General features: G+C 40.3%; 1 protein-coding gene across 1 annotated transcript; it reads left to right on the forward strand.

Annotated features, from left to right (window-relative positions):
* Positions 1–309: 309 nt before the first annotated feature.
* On the forward strand, positions 310–3,301 carry LOC118748317 (homeobox protein B-H2). The gene is made up of 3 exons (XM_036482692.1): positions 310–409; positions 2,348–2,876; positions 2,951–3,301. The coding sequence occupies exons 1-3, from the start codon at positions 310–312 to the stop codon at positions 3,171–3,173; spliced, it is 852 nt and encodes a 283-aa protein (XP_036338585.1). The 3' UTR covers positions 3,174–3,301.
* The last annotated feature ends 9,874 nt before the right edge of the window (positions 3,302–13,175 follow it).

Consider the following 13,175-nt stretch of genomic DNA (forward strand, 5'->3'; position numbering starts at 1 on the left):
TACCCCAGCCACGATGGCCTCCCGGATAGACACGTCCCTAATTGATCTCATACTTAGATTAGTTTGGCGGACCTCAACGATGCAATAAACAGACCGTTGGCTATAAACTTGAAGATAGAGTTGGAGAAGTTTTATCACCTGAACTGAGACTAAAAACAGCCCAACGAAATCCTCTGCAACCAGCTGGATAAAAGAGGTCAGGCTACAACTGGGTATTCACGTCGAAGGCCCAATTCCGGCAATGAACAACACGATAATCCTCGGAGGTTACGACAGCTTGCTCTCTTTCTCGATGCACACTGAACCGCAATGGCCAACAAAGTGCAGAGCCGCAACAAAGTCTTCAAATCACTCGCCGTCATCAATTTGGTCAAAGGAAAAGAAAACATTGTTGGCAACATACAAGGCAGTTGGCCGGCTGGTTCCAAACTATGCAGCACCGTATGGTCGCCGGGGACAAGAAGGACGTAGTGCATGAAGCTAGAGTCATGCCACAGCACAGCACTTCGGACAGGCACAGAATGCCTACTAATATCGCCATAACATTACATATATAGTGAGACCCAAATGCTCTAAGTAAGTGAGCAGAACATCATGCTCAGCAAACGGTTCCTAGTAGGGTGCTGCAGATGTTAACACCCGAACAGTCTTTTGCTCGAGGCGGAACCTCCAGCCAGGCATGTCAAAAGCGCTTCTGTATGAACTGAAGGACGAGGTTCAACGCTATGTAACCCAACCAATGAACATGAGAATGTACAGACTGGCAATCAACGGATACACATGGAGACTGTTACCATCGACACAGACTCCCGTCATATGAAGGTCATCATAAGAGGCCAATTCCCATCTGTGGACAATAACGAACGTCAACTGACAAAAGAGACCCGCGTAATTTTTGCGCTATTACAGTCTGGGTATTGTAGCCGTCTTAACTCCTACTTATACAGGATAGTCGCCTATATACCTGGTAACCTGGTAAGTATCCAGCATGTCGAGATTTCCCCCACGAAATCAACCACCCCTTTACATGCGCAACCCAACTCAACTAACACCTCCCTCCCTCTAGTCTGACGCCGCCTAAACAAAACGTTTCATGGGCCTACCGTTAGTTAAGCTTGACGATAATGATTAAACTATTATCCGATCTAGTCAGGACTAAGTAAGTCGCAACAGCAATAAATAAAGCTCTTCGACTAGCTATCTTTAAACGAGATGGCCTTGCATTCGTGTTACGTGGTTGACTGTATACTGGAATATTGAAATTAATTGCCAATGGAAGGTACGACCAGCTACATACTTCCTGATAAAAACACGGCGGCATACCAATATCCCGTTATAAGCAGTGTTTGTATCAGATCACACTACTTTAGTAGCCAGTGAACGCTGTAGCAACCGTTCGTCCTGTAAAACCTCAAGGATCACTTGGTATTCCTTTGATTGGAAACACACATCGTTACTAATACTATATTGGGTACCTTAGCGTAGAAAAATCTCTCAATAAAATGAATAGACCGGAAAGCTTAGCTACACTATTATCAGCAATTGGATCTTGATTGACGTAGAAGAGTTAGACAGAGTGGGTTCCTTGATGTGCTCAAGTTTTTTTTTGGCCTGGATATGACTGTAAGAGAACGACTAATCTGTGGCAAAGCCCAAGCCCGACATAGGTTAACTCGTCGCCGTATTTACTATGCGCCGTTCTTTGAACTCCCACGTCAGACGACCAGCTTTCGGCAATAACGATTAATCCAAAATTTTTAGAGGCTAAAGCGATCAGCAAAGAGCTGAGTTGTAGATAAATGGTTTAGGTAAGTTGATCTTCTCTGTAAACAAATCAAACTGTTACAAGATAGAACTGTTTAAGCCGGGGAATGAGTTATCAGAAAATTTATGCTTCCCAAGATATGGGCTCTATGTTTACTAGTGGAAGGCAAATTAAAATTTTTTCGATATTAATTTTTAAAACACTCCGGTTATTGAGTAGGTGTTGAGCTTTGGACAGCACTTATTTATGTCTAACAAATGCCCCTTAGAAAGTTCTGCACTCACTTAGATGCTGAAGAACTACTATGAGGAACAATTTTCTGTTGGCATTCAGTGAAAAACCCAGACAAAGTCAATTGGATCCAGGGAACGCTGATAAGTCCTTAACTGGATATATCAGGTCTAAAAGTCGTTTTGAGAACAGCTAGATCTGATTGCCAATTCCTATACCTGATATATTCTGGTGTTGCAAGCTCGAATTTGAATACAGAAACAGAGACATAAATACTTTATGGACATTAGTTTTTCAAGCAATTATTTTATCAACTCAATATCAATCTTTTTCTTCTCTCTCTCATTTTAGATTCAGATCTATCTGACGACAACTCAGAAATCGACATCGAAGATCGCTCCTCGCCCGATTCAGATATGCTGCATGGTCATCGATATAACTCAGCCGCCAATAGCAGCGCCCGCTTACACTTTATGGTCAACGAGTCGAGTGTCGAGTCGAATCAGCACTCACCAAATGGAGACGAACGCAGCAGCAATCGCAACCCTAACTCAACCAACAACAGTACTTCCACCACATCGGCCAATAATCACTTAGAACTGCCCACGACACACCTGCAAACACATGGAGGTTATGGGGGCGGCGGTATGGGTGGTGGTGGCATTGGTGGGCACATGCACGGTAGCAAGTTGGGCTTGAATTTGAATAAAAGCGGTCGCAAGCCACGACGACGACGCACCGCGTTTACACATGCACAGCTCGCCTATTTGGAACGCAAGTTTCGTTGCCAGAAGTATTTATCGGTAGCCGATCGGAGCGACGTGGCAGAGACACTCAATCTGTCGGAGACGCAAGTGAAAACTTGGTATCAAAATAGACGGTAGGTAACCGAATTTATAAATGGGTGATACGATTTTGTTCTTTTAATTGTTTTTATTTAATTTTTTTCAACAGCACTAAGTGGAAACGACAAAATCAGCTGCGACTAGAACAATTGCGTCATCAGGCCACTCTAGAAAAGGAATTTGTTGGCGATGGTACTTCGGGAGCAGCGCTCGGTTGTTGCCCGACGGGTTTATCGACTTTTAGCTCAACGAATCCATGCAATTTTCTTACTTCGGCGGCAGCGGCGGCTATCTTTCGTAATGTCGGTTATGTGCATGGCTGCCCGCTGTAAATCAAGTGGCGTTCCAGAGACGTGATTTAGTGAAAATTTTATGCAATTTAGTTATATCGATTTGTCATCATTTTTTTGATTTATTGTAAATATACGTTAAAGACTTTGTATTGTTGTGCAATGTATTAAAAAAGTTGCGAGTTTTCAATGAACTTGCGATTATAGAAATTAAAGCAAACCTTAGTTAAGGAATAATGTACCAAAGAAAAAAATATGGCATAAAAAATAATGTAACGAATTAAAAATAAAATAATAAAATAAATATGATAGCTGTTATTAATAATATGATATTATATTATTAAGACAGGAAAACGAACTAAAATCAAACTAAGCAATTACTAAATTATTTCAGTATACTGAGACTAACAGAATTTATTTTTCGCCTTTTCGCACTTTTCCTCTTTTAAAGATAAAAATTTCGTAAAGTCTCCTTTTAAAAACATAACTTTCTTCCTTTTCCTCCATAATGCCTTTCACTAAAGCCCACGCGCCTTTCCATAACCTCAAATGAATGGTGTTACCATTTGATTGGTAAATGTACAAGAAAATCTTTTTGTACTTCTTTTTTTCCTCTATAAGCGCATTGCCCTCTCTGCATGCCGCCGCCTACCCGCTTACCGCTACGTCTTTTGTATACATTTTATTTCGATTAAAAAATTATTTCAACCATAAAAAGTTGTTATGCACAGCAAAAGGTTACAAAAACAAAAGCGACGCCTTTATTAAAAGTTCCATAGATTCAGGTGGTTGGTTGTTCGTTTGTTCATAGGCAGGATGCGCCAAACGCTGAAGAGTAGCAGTGTTTGGTTGGACTGAGTGCTGAGTGCTGAACAGCGAAAAATTCTTTTCAATTTTCTACCACTTGTGAATGCAAGCAAAAAATGTTTTTTAAATACGAGTATGAATTCGCAGTATTCATTTCTGGTCGCATACAATACAGACACACTGTATCTACATAGATAGTATGTATTTAAAATTGAGTGCGAGAAAGTGCATGACTAAGAACTCAATCTGCTTGGAAATTTAGTGCTGGTAGAGAGCCCTTGAAGATGAGGTTGCCTATAGTTTTCTAGATCGCGGTGGGGCTTTTAAAGACAAGATCTTCACAACTGACATGCAAGTGCGATCAGGGACCTACAAATAACTTGAAATATCGAGTGATGAAGATCTTTAAAAATATTTAAATAGAACAGCGTTAGGCTGTACTGGGTTGGGAGAGAATGACTTTCAGAGAAACAAGAAACCCGACGACGAGAGTATTATAGAATGCTGCCACAACCGTCGGACCTGCGCTACCGAAACGTCCCTACTTCTGGCTAAGGACTATCGTCTTAGCAGTATTCCATAAAAATTTTAGCGAATTATATACCAACAATAGCAAAGACAACAACAACAAGCCTTAATATCTCGAAATGATCATATTCTAGGTTACTTAGATCGACGAGCGTAAACTCAACCAACCCGGCAACGGTCTCACATTTCAGCGCACAATCAAACACTAGAGTCAGTTTAGGGGCAAGGTACTGCTACAAAATCAAATGGTATGTAGTTCCTCGAATATATGGAATTCCTTCGCACACCGTACATAACGTAAACAAGCCGTGGGCGAGTTGCGGTAACCATTCCGTCTGAGCTTCCGGTATCGTCAGAAGGTGAGAGGCATTAGTACGGCCAACGTCAACATGTTTGGTTTAAGAGTCCCTTGTAGTATGCAGTATGTAGTGTAGTATGCAGTATGTAGTGTGTTCACCATTAGGTGCGGCAGCAGGAAGTTGTCTGTCTTGGAGCAAGAAGCTCCCTACATAAAGTGCATAGCTATGCAGCGACCATTAAGGCCCATAGCGTTACCAGAAAATATACGTCCAAATTACACAGCTAATATCTGAAAGGCAGAACGCGTTGTTGTACGCTATTTTAGCACCCTGCCTCCAGATTTTGCGGAAGACGTGCTCTCAGAAAACTAATCCGTAGTCTGCTAAGGGCAGAATACTCACAGAGTATGTGTTCCATTGTCTTCTCTTCGTTCTACATATCCTGAAAATTGTATCATCACAGCCGATTGAAATTCGTGTGAAGCCAACAAACAGTGAGAGAAATTTTATGAGCTCGCTGTCATATGTTCTGTACATAATCCTAGGCATCTTGCAGCTATGTGTTTTCGACTATAGCATCTGTTCCTGCCGGATCGTGTATATGTAGGTCGTGCACACATTTAAGCGCCTGTAGGGAAATCGGCACCTCCTCTACACAAGGCGACTTCCATTTGCCCGTAATGCCGCTGCGTACCGGCAACCAAAACAGATGTTCAACGTGCCCGTATATAATTCATCCATATTTATGCTGCGGCCTGCCACACTTCTTGAGGAAGTACTGTGAGATAATTGTGCCTTTATTGTGACTGTCAATAAGATATTCCCACGTTTTTTAATTTAGTTGCCAAAGCATAAAGCCTAGCGGCTGTTTGCGCGCTTTCATAAACTTGCACTCAACAAAACTTCTTCCAGTTTTTGGCTTTGCGATGGGATTGGGGGATCAGAAACGTAAGAATCCCATCCAATGATTACCAAAAAAATTCCTCGGATGAGAGCCTTTTTTTTTGCTGACGACCATAGCAGCCAAAGGAAGGACTATGATTTGGGGGTATACTTGGAACCCCGGACGCTTGAGTGAGTAGGTGACTCTGTTCGGCTGGTTGATATTCTCGACACAACTGCAGCTGATGTCCCGCAACCCAGTAAATACATACATTGCAGGGGTAAAGTAGAGCAAGCATAGCCCTGTCAACTGCATATGGACCAATTCAGTGTTGGTGGGTAAGAGACTTCGTCCGAAGTACTATCGTTCACCCCGGATAACAAGCCGAAGGAAAGATGGAAGCATCGAAAGACCCATTCCATTAGTGTCTGGGCCGCACGTTTGACTTTGGAAACCACGACATCAAATGCTTCAATCACTGCAGACAGCTGGCATCTGTGTCACCCTGTATGCACTCCAGATCTCGAGGAACTGGTTGGATCGTATCCATGGGGCTTGGGGCCTGTCTTGGAAAAGAACCAACGAGAGGAGGATCGACCCTCACTAACTCTTTCTATATTTAAAAGGAAAGAAAGTTTATGTTTAAATTGGTTATCCCTGCCAAACTAATACGGCTGTGTGAGATATCGTTGAGCAACACAGCTGCATCAGAATTGGGAAGGAACTCTCCAAGCCCCCGATACCAAACGAGGTTTCAGATAATCTTACTCTTTGTCGCGTGATTCTTTAATTCTCATGTTGGAGCACATAATAAAGGTTGCACAATTGTACCGCACAGACACCATTTTCTAAGGAGAATGACTTCGTGATGGATAGACCAGGCGGAGAAAGCCCTGGCTTCGAATGGAATTTCCAGTTAGCGTCAGTTGGCACAAAAGAGAAAGAATTGGTGTTCTATGTTGAACTCAGTTAAACGTTTATAGCGGCAATGAAAAAGAAGAATATATCAAATGAAGTAAAAATTTTATAAAAAAATTACAAATATGGTTGCCACCAAAAAAAAAATTAAATAAATTAAATATCGGAGGTGTGAAAAACGAAGTATTGACTGAAAAATGATTTAGAACACCTTTTAACGAACATATTTTCTGGCAGGATTGCCACCATTTAGAATACTTTTGAACGAAAATATTTTCTGGCAGGAATTCCACCTTATAAAAAATTAAGCGAATTAAATAGTTGACTAATTAAAAATGGTTATTAGATGAAAGTGGATTCAGAATGCTTTATTAAGGAAATATTTTTGAGTAGGGTTGCCACCTTAAAATTTCTACCTCACGTACCGATAGCGAATTCCTTTGTTCCTCTAAATTCTATAGAACTTGTGGGTACGAATATTATCTACTCATTGCTCTACACATGTAAATATTGCACATACTTAGACACTTATCCATACAGACGTACATGCTTGTGTATATGATATTCACATAAGTCTTTTGAAAATGCACTTCTAAAATGGAAAAGATACAAAATGTAGCCAACTGGAAAACAACCAACAAGCATGCAATTATATACTACAATAAAAAATGCAACAGCACAACAACAAAAACAACAGTAGCAATCACATAAGCTGCACAGTGATACATTTTCATGCATATTTACACCGCAATGCGAGGCAGTGGTATAAAAAATTGCAGGAAAAAATTTTCGTTGCGCTTGAATAGAATGGGGGCGGCGGTAGGGTAAAAGCAGTTGCAAAACACAGTTCTACAGCGAGGAGAGGAGCACTTGTAAAATCGAATACATAGTAGATACAAGTGTACACTTTCTATACAAATTGCAGTCAAACAAAAATAAAAATGGTGTAGAAAAATTGCTTGGCAGCAGATTTCTTTCCTTTTTTGGCCAACCACAGCTTTTCACATTTAAACGAGGCAAATTGAATGGCGAATGTCGAGTGCCGACCGTGGCGGAAGTGGAGCTGGAGGAAGCGAAAGGTGGCGAGGGGGGTGGCTGCAGTGCAAAAAGTTATGACATACAAATCGTGTAATGTAATAAATTCGCGCTGTGTGTGTGTGTGTTTGAACGGGCGCTCGAACGCTAATTAAAAGCAGTACAACTGAAGGATGCTCCAGGAAAATCAGTGATAATCAACTGCAGGTGAATTGGAAATAAATTGTAATGAGCACAAGGCATAAAAAATGAAGAAGAAGAGACAGACAAAGTATATGGAAGCGCATAAAACAGATATTAAGCGAAAAGCGAGCTAAGAAGAGGAAAATGATGAAAATAAATCAGCGCTTAATGTTGCAAATTATTTGCAACGAGCATTAAAATTGGCGAAGCGAAAATGAGTAGGAGAAAAATGTGCGCACAAATGCATTTATAAGCATTTGTGGTTGTTGTTGTTGTTGGTTGTGTTAAGCAAGCATTGCAATCGGCACTATTTATGCGTTTACTCAGCGGCTTTTGTGCGTTGCGCCTCATCGATAATGGCTAGAAAATGTACCATGAAATTGGAAAATTTTTTTCTCAAAAGAAATTTTTATTAAATTAAATGATTGGCGAAAGTGCAGTTGAGCAAAGGATTCAACATTTTAAAATAATTGCAACAAAATTTTTAGACTGTAGGAAGGACGAGCGTGTTACATTTTAAATATAGTCGATGTAAGCTTGAGGGGTACTTTAGCAAACCGTAATCTGAACAAATTTGTCAACTGTTTTGATGGCTAGGAAATCCTTGCTTATATATAATATATATATATATTTAATATTATAAATCCGAAAGTGAGTTTGTTTATTTGTTACGCTATCACGCTTTAACCACTCAACCGATCATTATGAAATTTTGTACACTGGTGTCATTTAGCCCAACTTAAAATATAGGATAGATTTAATCGTGATGTACAAGAGGGCGTGGCACCTCCCATACACTCGGAATTTTTCATACTGCATATCGTAGAAAATATTTGTGATAGAGTAGTGGAACTTGGTATGGAGATATATAAAATCAATTTCACACTCATGGAGGAGGGCTGCCACCTGTTTAAAAAATCAAATTCAACTTGAATTAAGAGAATTGCTTATTTGAAAATATATTTAAATATGGATGTCAAGAGGCTTAAAATGTTGTGGTTTGAAAATATTTTGAAAAGGGTTGCCACCTGAGTGAAAAGTCAAATTTAAATCAATTATTCGCAAGCTATCTGAAAAATTGTCAAACGAAAGATTGTAATGAAACCTTCAGGTTGTAATTTTGGAATATTATTGAGGTGTTTTACTAGGGTTGCCACCCGATTAAAAATTATATTCAATTAATTTAAATGAATTGCTGCAATGTGGGGTGTAAATCTAACTGTTTTTGAATAGGGTTTTAGTTCTAAACTATGTACATGAAGGACGGTTGCCACCTGTTTGAAAAACCAAATTTTACTTGAATAAGGGAATTAGATAATTGGAATATGTATAACAATATGGGTACCAAAGGTCTTTAATAAGGTTTTAGTTGGAAAATATTTTGGAGAGGGTTGCCGCCTTTTTAAAAGTCGAATTTAAAATAATTATACTCAATTTAAGTGTCAAACGTAAGATTCGTTAGAAATGCTCAGATTGAATATGTAGAATCCTATGAGGTATTGAAGAGGGTAAAAATAAACGTTACATTATACGTAAGTTAAATGAGCTATTGAAATATATGTAGGTATTAATCGAAAGTCTTGAAAAGGCTTTTTAAGCTACATATGTAAAGCAGGGTTTCCACATATTTGAAAATTCAAATTCATATGCATTTATTATAATATGAGAGTGAGACGAAAGAGATTTAAAAATGATGCCAACTGTTCAGAAACTTTAATTCAAACTATTCAATAATTTCAATGAATTACAGTGTTATCTGGCTGGAGTGAACACCCGATGCTACGAACACCTCGAAAGAGTGAACATGAAAATTTTTCCATTGAGTACTCTATAGAGTGAACAATTTTGAGTCTTTGTAGAGTGAACAAAATTTAAAACCAATTCCTTCCAAATTCAAAACTGTAACGACAAATTTAATGACAAAAAGGTTAATCCCTTCGCCAGGCCGACCCCGTAAATCCCCGTATCAGGGATCTCAACTCGGAGATTCGGCAACTAGTGAACGTACATAAGCGGAAGAAGTGGGAAGACCATCTGAAGACCTGTCACTTCGCCTCTGGTGTGAGCAAGCCTTGGTCAACCGTGAGGTGATTGTCCACCGGGGAAACCGTCTAACAAAGGAGAGTCTTCTCCCCGATAGCTCACCTTTCCCCGGTAGCGAAGACACTAGAGGCCCTCCAACTTCCGCACTACACAAATCACTGGACCCCAGCGAAGCATAAGCATGGGTTCCGTAAAGTGCACAGCACAACAACAGCACTTGACGCCATAAACTAACTATTCAAGTAACGCTACTAGAAAACAAACGGTGGACTGCGAAATACCTGAGTGGTCGTCAGTGATCTTTGGAGACAAATCGATCAAACCTAGGAAAATGAAGCAGCGAGTTCAACAGGGTGGTGCCCTTTCCCCACTACTGTTCAACTTTTACATTTCTAAGCTCCCTCAACCACCAGAGGTAGTCTCGATTGTCTCTTATGCTGACGTTTGCTCGATAATGGTTATTTCACCGAGCTTTCTCGCTTCGTCACTGCACGGAGCCTAACACTCTCCCCTACAAAATCCTCAGCAACGCTTTTCACCACTTCGACGAAAGAGGTCAGACTGCAACTGGGTATTCTCGTCGATGACGAGCCAATTCCGACGTTGAATAACCCGAAGATCCTCAGAGTAACCTTCAAAAGTCTGCTCTCTTTCTCGGCGCATACAACCGCAATTGTCAATAAAGTACAAAGCCGCAACAAGGTCCTCAAGTCGCTTGCCGGCAGCACGTGGGGCAAAGACAAAGAAACGTTGCTGGCAACGTACAAGGCAATTGGCCGCCCGGTTCTGAACTATGCAACGCCTGTGTCGCTATCGGGGACTAGTAGGACGCAGTGGATGAAACTGCAGACTTGCTAAAACACGGCACTCAGACAGCGACAGGATGCCTTCTGATGTTGCCGAAACACCACCAGCGCAACGAGGCCAATATGCTCCCGATTAAGGAGCATAACACAATGCTCTGCAAGCAATTCCTAGTAGGGTGTCACCCGGGTGTTAGGTAACCGAACAGACATCTGCTTGCGGAAGAACCATCGCGACGGCACGTTAGAAGGCCGTCTGCCTCGGGAGACTCGGACCCCATAGCCCAACTTCGATCGGGCTACTGCAGCAGGTTGAACTCATACTTGAGCAGAATAAATGCTGATGTGCCAAATGAATTCCCCGCATTCGGAGAAAAGCCCCATGACTCGCAGCATCTCTTCACATGCCCACTAAACCCCACCCTGCTAACGCCTCTGGCCTTATGGACAGACCCCATCGAGGCTGCACGCTTCCTGGGTCTACCGCTAATAGAGCTTGACGACAACGATACAACATCCACCGGAAACATGTGTTGGCATTAGCTGAGGGAAAAGACGACATTTCCGAGTACTTAAAAATTTAACTTCAAACGACGTACTGCGCAATAAAATTGATTTTAAAGAACAAAAAAACTCAATCTGGATATAGTGAACAATCTGCATTTTATGAACTGGTCTTGCATTAATTAGTTCACTCGACCCAGATAGCACTGTATTACAATAGGGGTATCAATCGAAATGGTTTTGAAAGGGCTTCATATATAAACTACATATACGGGGGTCGTCCGCTTTTTTTATCTATTTATATTTGAAATCAGGATATAAGTAAATTGTAAAAGTATCACAAAAGAGAGGTTTAAGAAAGTTTTAGTTTGAAAATATTTTGTAGATGGTTAAAATAATTTAAAATCTCCTGGTTTTGGCATAGTTTAAGTATGTTGAGATTTCGTACACTCAGCGATGCGGGTGTTGGCGATCTAGTAATTAATAAGCCTTTAAGTTAAGAGCAATTAGCAGACTAAGGAACTATGAAACAATCGAATTCTCATGTCAAGCAAACGAAAAGAGAATATTACTACGGAGACCAGCTATCAGGCCTGTCAACTTGGCTCAAACCGTGCCATTTTTGGCTCTATTTTACTTCAAATGGCACCCATTTTTTTAATTACGCACAAGGTAATAAAATCGCACTTTTGGGAAATAGTGCGTAGTATTTCAATAAATTTTTGTGCAAAGATTCTCGTGTATTCCTTTTTTTATCAAATAAAATTTTATATTTCCTAAAGTTTGAACAATCTTACTTTGGTATTGCTTTTTTGTTTTGGAAATGTGGAACTTATTTTATTGCTAAATTGCTATTTTGATTAAAAAGCATGACACCGTATTCGGCACTTTTATTTTTCTATTTGGCACTATTTTATCATCAATATGGCACCTAATAGCTAAGGATAGTTGGCAGCCCTACCAGCTATTAAGGCACGTTTTTCAAGAAAGGAGCTGAAAACAGAACGAGTACCTTGCAAATTGACAGGCAATAAGAGACCCCCATAAAAGCATCGTCTTTTGTCAGCGGAAGCTCTCAAGAAAAATGCTTTTCGCCGCATATTCTGTAAGAGTTTGACCGAGTTTTGTACCTAATTTTTGAATTTCTTCTGTTGAACATTGTCTACCTAGAGGCGAAATCTATGTATTACACGTTGAGCGGAGCAAGCATCGAACTTGGATCCGAACGAATGGCACTATGCCGTCGAACAGAAGCAGCAGCTGGCATAGGTCCTATATGCGCAGAAATTCCGTATTTTTCTTTCATAGAAACCATAGAAAGCCTTATATCCGTCAGTGTGAGACTTTAGTACACTAAAAGCAATTCTCATCCAGTTTTTTCATTCGTTGCTACTGCTAAGTATTCTTTCGGGAGGCCGTTTTAGCTAGTAGGTCGAAAACAAAGTCCATCTCGAGTTTGTCAGTCCTCGGTGCAGTTTCAACATCGGATCATCGTTTCTCGCCTCAGTCCGTACTTCGTACGTTACTACTCATGAACGAACGAATAAGATCACCCAGGACGGCGTGCGAGAAAAAAGTAATTTTTTTGCAATGACGTCATTTTTTCGCCGCCATGTGAATTAAAAGGAACGTTACCATGTGAAACCGATTAAAAAATGAAGTCATCAATTATTTATTTTTTTCTCAAATGCAATTACAAATACACGGTTGCCGTGCTGGGTGATCTGTTTAGTTGGTTCATGGTTACTACTGGTGTATTTTACAGTTGCTCACGTTCGTTGCTTCCTCTTATCTGCTCGATTTCCCACAATTGCTAATGCTAATTTTCGGTTGATAAACCGAATATCGATTTCCACACCTTTTTGATCTCTAATATTCGCTGCATGTTCGGCCCAAAACTTCATTTAATTTTTACGTAATCAGCATCTTCTTAAGTCTCTAAACGACAAAGTTCGCAAACTGAATCATCCTTGTATCCATGCCAGTCGAGATATCCTCAAGGTTAAGAATAAGTTGATGAGATCGCCACAGCGTTTTTTCA

This window comes from Rhagoletis pomonella, unplaced genomic scaffold (assembly GCF_013731165.1).
Source record: "Rhagoletis pomonella isolate Grant_MI unplaced genomic scaffold, Rhpom_1.0 Rhpom_scaffold_00013, whole genome shotgun sequence".
NCBI classification, from domain to species: Eukaryota; Metazoa; Arthropoda; class Insecta; order Diptera; family Tephritidae; genus Rhagoletis; species Rhagoletis pomonella.